The 7,594-nt window shown below is 45.0% G+C and overlaps 1 protein-coding gene and 1 long non-coding RNA gene across 6 annotated transcripts in view; one reads left to right on the forward strand and one right to left on the reverse strand.

The window, feature by feature from the left end:
* Positions 1-1,988: 1,988 nt before the first annotated feature.
* Positions 1,989-6,482, reverse strand: LOC119286604. Of its 5 annotated transcripts, none has more exons than XR_005140563.1 (6): positions 6,059-6,482; positions 5,187-5,890; positions 4,512-4,618; positions 3,982-4,059; positions 2,836-3,875; positions 1,989-2,729 (listed from the first exon to the last, which is right to left on the reverse strand). It is a non-coding gene; the product is annotated as an uncharacterized LOC119286604 (long non-coding RNA). The 5 variants fall into 5 exon arrangements; XR_005140564.1 differs by lacking the exon at positions 6,059-6,482 and having other exon boundaries at positions 5,187-5,738; positions 5,816-6,052; XR_005140561.1 differs by lacking the exon at positions 6,059-6,482 and having other exon boundaries at positions 5,187-6,052.
* An 884-nt stretch (positions 6,483-7,366) lies between these two features.
* LOC119286603 (dehydrogenase/reductase SDR family member 7-like) overlaps positions 7,367-7,594 on the forward strand; it is a 7,887-nt gene continuing 7,659 nt past the window's right edge. Inside the window, exon 1 of the mRNA XM_037565994.1 lies at positions 7,367-7,526. Coding sequence (XP_037421891.1) covers positions 7,451-7,526 — 76 coding nt within the window. The 5' untranslated portion in view covers positions 7,367-7,450. The remainder of the gene's footprint in view (positions 7,527-7,594) is intronic.

A 7,594-nucleotide genomic window follows, 5' to 3' on the forward strand; every position in this document is an offset into this window, starting at 1 on the left:
TGGGCTAAGAGGGGGACAGGTCAGCCCCTAAGGCGTTGGTGTGCCCCCCATGTAGGCTGAAATAGGAGGAGAAGGAAAGATGGGAAGGGAGAAGGAAAGGGGAGGATTCGGCCTCCCCCTTCCTTCCCTCCCCCGCTATTTCCTTTCCCCTTCAATGAATAAAGAAGGCAGGGGCGAATTGGGGAGGAACCCAAAGTAGGATTTAGCCTACTTGAGGCGGCCCCCTTGGCTGCTCCCTCTCCCTCCCACCTATATATATGAGGGGGAAGGCGCCTAGAACACACAACAACATCTGTTAGCCGTGTGCGGCGCCTCCCTCCACAGATTACACCTCCGGTCATATCTTCGTAGTGCTTAGGCGAAGCCCTGCGCGAATCACTTCACCATCATCGTCACCACGCCGTCGTGTTGACGGAACTCTCCCTCGACACTTTGCTGGATCAAGAGTTCGAGGGATGTCATCGAGCTGAACGTGTGCAGAACTCGAAGATGCCGTACGTTCGGTGTTTGATCGGTCGAAACGAGAAGAAGTTCGACTACATCAACCATGTTGTCAAACGCTTCCGCTTTCGGTCTACGAGGGTACGTGGACACACTCTCCCCTTCCTGTTGCTATGCATCTTCTAGATGGATCTTGCGTGAGCGTAGGAAATTTTTCTAAATTGCATGCTATGTTCCCCAACACGCCCCACCTTGAAGAACACCTCAACTACGTCCAAGAGTAAAGGAAGAACACATCCACGTTGGGATCCAAGAAGGAAGAAGAGGGGAGAGGCCTCCACCACTAATGTGGCTTCAGGGTTGGCGCTGGTGCACCTCCTCCCACTCCATGGTGACTCCACCACCTCCTCCATTTAGTTGCAAACCAATGAATAAATCTGTATAAATAAGGCCACTAGTCTTGGTCAAGCAATGTTACAAAACAAGTTAAGAATCCAGTCGTGGCCCAGCCGATTCTGCTGAGGTTGTCTATATCACTCCTGGTTGGATTTGGTTCATGCACGCTCGTAGGATATACCCCTCCGATTGTATACCTATACTCACCAATGGGGTTGCCGCGCGTTTTCTTTGTTTGAGAGCTTATAAGGGCATCTCTAGCAGAACCATATCCTAAAAGTCCAGAATCTCTCTCTTATCCCACCGGCTTCTTCACACCCCTTCGTCGATGACGGTAAGCTCATGTTTGTCTGATTTAGGGATCCATGTAGGCATATATTCAGACTTGGAGGCTTCGATTTTGGTGTCAACTCAGGTTTAGGTCAGGATTTAGGGTTTCGTACAACTCGGCTAGGGTGTCAATTAAGGGTTTCATTCGACTCAAAAGTGCCTATAATGCAGTGTGAATGCTTGTTCAAATTGCTATGTTTTTTAGAGAGAGATTCAAATTGATATGTTGTGCCATAAGTAGTGTCACGTCCACGCTGTCAGATCCTTGCAGCCACTTTAGCGGCGGCTGCAAGCCGACCCATAACCACTTCCGCAACAGACCCACGCCACCGCAGGCAAGCCAAAGAAAGCACAACCTAAAATTCTCCACCCAGCGACTCACACGGTCACACTCCCTCGCGCTCACATCTACACTTCTGCACTACTATTATATTATATATTATTATTATTATTATATTATTATATTATTATATTATTATATTATTATATATTATATTATTATTATTATATATTATATATATTATATTATTATATATATATATTAAACAAGAGAACATGACGGACGAAAACTCTGCCAGGCCCACGCTTGCACAAGAGAAACAATCCATGCCCACGCACAAGGGAAACAATCAAATAATCAAATATCAAATAATAATAATAATAATAATAATATAATAATAATAATAATAATAATAATAATAATAATAATAATAATAATAATAATAATAATAATAATAATAATAATATATTAAACAAGAGAACATGACGGACGAAAACTCTGCCAGGCCCACGCTTGCACAAGAGAAACAATCCATGCCCACGCACAAGGGAAACAATCAAATAACCCACGTCCAATTTATATGGAGAGAAAAAAACAATCGCAAAAGGAAACCACACGTCCGTTCCGCATGCATTGTTCAACAATATAGAAAGAAAGTTGCTAAATTAGCGGCAACCAATTTATTTTCCCCCGCCGCCGCCGCCGTTCCACCGTTCCACGTTGCCATCCAGGCGTACAGGTTAACCCGTGGCATCGCTGCCCTGGGCAGCCGGAGAGGCACCTGACCACGACGGCAACGACAAGCTCTTCGGCGACACAGGTGCAGCGCCCAGACTAGCTGAACTCTATTGTCATCCAGACGTCCAGGTTTACCTGCGCCATCGCTGCCCTGCGCAGACGGCAAGGCACCAGACGACGGCCGCAACGACGAGCTCTTCGCCAATACAGGTACCACCCAGACTGTCTGAACTTTGTTGCCATCCAGGTGTCCAGGTTGACCTGTGCCATCGCTGCCCTGCGCAGCCGACGATGGACCCGACGACGGGTGCGACGAGCTGACCTGCCCTGCGCCATTCACGTCCGAGCTCTTCACCAACAAAGGTGCCGCCCAGATTGTCTGAACTTCATGAGGCTTTTACATGCCGCCACCACCCAGACTGTCCCGCGCCATCGCCGCACTGCGTGTACGACGACGTCACAACGCCGATGAACTGCTCCGCAGGTGCATGCTTATTTGCCAACATGGGCCAGTGTGATCCATTTGATTGATCCTCTTGCTTTTCTGCATATTATAATGATAAAAACATGTTGGCATTCTATAATTTATCAAAAACAAGAATGAATCTTATGGCATGAGCATATGCTAACATGATCCCTATTGTACGTACCCGACCTAAACCTGAAATCGTACCATGAAGCCTTGGCAAATGCACATGGTACTGACCTCACCTAAAAGCCTCACCAAGCTGCATATGGTTCACCCATTGCTCAGTTAAAGTAATATGAACATAAAAAAGGCCACACTCTGAAAGAGACCTAGATGAATAGTATTACAAACTACTACATCCTGTTACATTATGCCAAGTATATTAATGCAAATTGAATTCATTTGGGTAGCAGACCTAGATGAATAGTATTACAAACTATTATATTCTGTAGCATTATGAAAGTAAATTAATGCAAATTGAATTCATTTGGGTAACAGACCTAGATGAATAGTATTTATATGGAGAGAAAAAAACAATCGCAAAAGGAAACCACACGTCCGTTCCGCATGCATTGTTCAACAATATAGAAAGAAAGTTGCTAAATTAGCGGCAACCAATTTATTTTCCCCCGCCGCCGCCGCCGTTCCACCGTTCCACGTTGCCATCCAGGCGTACAGGTTAACCCGTGGCATCGCTGCCCTGGGCAGCCGGAGAGGCACCTGACCACGACGGCAACGACAAGCTCTTCGGCGACACAGGTGCAGCGCCCAGACTAGCTGAACTCTATTGTCATCCAGACGTCCAGGTTTACCTGCGCCATCGCTGCCCTGCGCAGACGGCAAGGCACCAGACGACGGCCGCAACGACGAGCTCTTCGCCAATACAGGTACCACCCAGACTGTCTGAACTTTGTTGCCATCCAGGTGTCCAGGTTGACCTGTGCCATCGCTGCCCTGCGCAGCCGACGATGGACCCGACGACGGGTGCGACGAGCTGACCTGCCCTGCGCCATTCACGTCCGAGCTCTTCACCAACAAAGGTGCCGCCCAGATTGTCTGAACTTCATGAGGCTTTTACATGCCGCCACCACCCAGACTGTCCCGCGCCATCGCCGCACTGCGTGTACGACGACGTCACAACGCCGATGAACTGCTCCGCAGGTGCATGCTTATTTGCCAACATGGGCCAGTGTGATCCATTTGATTGATCCTCTTGCTTTTCTGCATATTATAATGATAAAAACATGTTGGCATTCTATAATTTATCAAAAACAAGAATGAATCTTATGGCATGAGCATATGCTAACATGATCCCTATTTTACGTACCCGACCTAAACCTGAAATCGTACCATGAAGCCTTGGCAAATGCACATGGTACTGACCTCACCTAAAAGCCTCACCAAGCTGCATATGGTTCACCCATTGCTCAGTTAAAGTAATATGAACATAAAAAAGGCCACACTCTGAAAGAGACCTAGATGAATAGTATTACAAACTACTACATCCTGTTACATTATGCCAAGTATATTAATGCAAATTGAATTCATTTGGGTAGCAGACCTAGATGAATAGTATTACAAACTATTATATTCTGTAGCATTATGAAAGTAAATTAATGCAAATTGAATTCATTTGGGTAACAGACCTAGATGAATAGTATTACAAATAACTACATCTTGTAGCATTATACTAAGTATATTAATGCAAATTGAATTCATTTGGGTAAGCAGAGGCACCACAAGAAAGCTCTGAAGGTAAACAGTTGGTGGGAGTTGAACATAAAACTCTACTATGTCTGTATTCCGGTAATACTATTCCTTCAAAGATAGTTGTATGATAACACTCTTGACATTCACAGGGTTGAACGACTTCGTATAGCCCCTACCACTCCCAACAGGTAATGATCATAACCCAATCACTCGATTGTTGCTCAACTGCTGGATTGTGTCATGATTTGCAGACCCTAAAGAAATAAAAAGGCGGATGGATAGAGAGCAATATGCACAAAATAGGGATGAGATTAATAAGAGACGGCGTGAGGCCTACAAACAAAAAAAAAATTGCCGCTGCCAAGATCAATGGCCTAAATAACAGAGTACACACACAGTTGGCTGTATCACAAGGTAACGATGATCAACTTCATGATATACGGCCCAGTTGTATTACTATATAATGATCTATTCTTCATATATTCAGACCATAATGAGATTAAGAATCGGATGGAAATGGAGTAGTATGCACAAAATAGAGAGGAAATATTAAAGCGATAACGTCAAACCCGCAAGCAAAATAAGCATATTGTTGCCGTCCTCAATGGCAGTAACATTGTGTCACAGATGCCAGCTATCGAACAATTGGCAGTCACACAACTGCAGAACATAACATGCGCAGGTGGTGCAGTACCAAATTCCATGCATTTCAACAGACATCCTCGACGAAAAAGAGAATATTTATGAAGATGATGAGTCCAATGGGTTGCACAGAAATGATGCATACCAGATGCAACGAATTTCAAGACAAATGACACTCACCCAAATGTCAAACTGTTTGAGAACCCCCAACTCAGTACAATCGTCGACCTACATATCCCAGAAGAGTCTTTAAAAAAAAGGTTAGTTCATCGATTTTTTAATGGTGCTAAATTATCAAAGTGTTTATTTCTTCTTTCTTTGGGCACTCTATAGTTGATTCAGGTACAGAGCCTTTTTATGGCATCAAACAACATCTACCAATCCAACATAATAATGATCACTCACGCATTCAGTGATCAGCAAGTAAGAAAGTACCCTCTCTAATCACAAAAAAAAAAGTCTTCTCTTTGTGACTGCATCCAAAAAAGTAGCACTATTTCTATTACCTGATAAATTGATATACTCTTTGTTGCTACAATTGTAGTCCAGTGTCTACGCACACAAGGTGCACATAAAAGAGGAATTGGGTCTTCTTATACTTTTTTTGTTTTTCATTTTCCACTATATTAAATTTGCATATTAGATGGTTGTAGGTTAAGTATTGGACGTACTTCATAGCCTCATCCTCGCTGCACTGCTCCAGAAATACAACAAGTTACACAGGGTCCAAAACTGAAAAGCAGTAAAATCCATTCACAGAAAATCAGGTAACATGGGGCTGAATTTGATTTTATAGGGCTACATGTAACCTGCCATGCGAGGATATGTGCTCTCGCATAGTGACCCTGTGACTGCGAGCTCGTTGTTCGGCTATCCTCTCACCTCTGTCACCCGACAATCAGAACTCAATTCAGAACGAGATGGAAATTCAATTGGATTTCCGACGAAGAACAAGATTCGTTCAAATTTTTAGCAGTGATGGGCGCAAACTAGCTATCTGCACATCAGAAAATCCATCAGTAACAAGGAGAAGCAGGGCAGCCAGCACAAACCTCCCGTGTCGCCTCTCTGCCTCCCCGCGGCGGCCCGGGACCGTTGTGTGGTGGCACGCCAAACGTCCCCGGCGACCCCTCCGTCTGCGCCCCTCGCGCTACTCCTCTCCCTCCGTCTACGTTGTCGGCTCCTGCGCCATTGCTCCTGCTCCTCCCCCTCCTCCGCGGCCGGGCGCACCGAGGCCGAGGCGGCAACCGGTGCGCGCGCGTATATGCGGCACCGGCGTTGTATTTGGCGTTGCCCACGACGGTGCGGATGCCGGAGGCGTTGGCGCAGCAGCAGCATGCCTAGGGACTCCTTCGCCCTAACTGCCAGGAGCACCGAGGACGGTGGCGGCGGCTTTTTCCCTGAGAGCGGTGGTGAGACAGTGGAAGGGATAAGGTATGTGAAGTGTGTGGGTGTGGAGAACTGAGAGGAGGCAGCGAGGGGCGTGTCCAATTTTTTCTTCATCGATTCCTTTTCTTTTTATTATCACTGGCCTTTTTCATCATTCTTTTTACAGTGATGCTACACACACGACACCGAATGCACGATGAGTGAGCTCTGCCTTTCATTATGTCTGCGAATCTACTTTACAACCGCACTTTTGTGACCGATCCTTGCACGACAGTCAATCCGGTAGTATACTGCAGTTTTAGTTTATGGTTGGATGGTTGGATATGTAGCATCGTCCAAACATCGTGCAAGAAAGTCGTCTGCATAACAGCTCTTTTATGTCTGATGCATGGATCAGTTGTCGTGCAAGAATCGGCTGCAAACTGTCGTGTGTAAAGTAGTTTTGTTCTGTTTATATTACTCCCTCTGTTAAGATCTTACATTATGAAACAGAGGAAGTAGTTATCTAATTTTTCTATTGGAAGTTAATGTCTAGGTGCGATCTTTTTACAGCATTACAACGGTTTAAATAAATGTTCTGTCATGATTGTTTTGATAGTTTATAGAACTTTTTGTTGAGGATAAATCATGTAGGTCATTTTGTGGCCTTTCGATGTTAAATTTCATGGAGTACTTATGGGAGATATTTCAATATTCTTGAACAGATATATTTTGCATCATATCATAATACTTATTATTTTATGAAGTAGCACTATTTGAAAATTAACTCGTATTACTTGACTTTATTTTCACAGGGCATATTTAGAACAAAATTAGTTGTTATTTTAGTAGATTGAGAATTGAATGATGATGATATAAGAAATCCGGATCGTTAGGCATGACACATATGCACATGGCTCAATAACAATGACTGTCTAAATAATAATAAGATTTAAAATGAATGTTTCTATTATAGATTATGAAGTCTACTAGTCACATCAAAACAGCGAGAGAACGCGCCGAGGATTCAGAGAACACGCCGCCGCCACGGACCACGCACCGCTCGACAGCCGAGAATGCTCCTCCCCTTCGCGCTCCTCGCCGGCGCCGCCGCCGGCGCCTTCCTCCTCTTCAAGTTCGCCACCGCCGATGGTAAGCAACGCCGCGTCTCCATTCTCTCCCCCCTTCCGCCCACCGATCGAACCTAGGCCTATATTCCA

This window comes from Triticum dicoccoides, chromosome 4A (genome assembly GCF_002162155.2).
Source record: "Triticum dicoccoides isolate Atlit2015 ecotype Zavitan chromosome 4A, WEW_v2.0, whole genome shotgun sequence".
NCBI lineage: Eukaryota > Viridiplantae > Streptophyta > Magnoliopsida > Poales > Poaceae > Triticum > Triticum dicoccoides.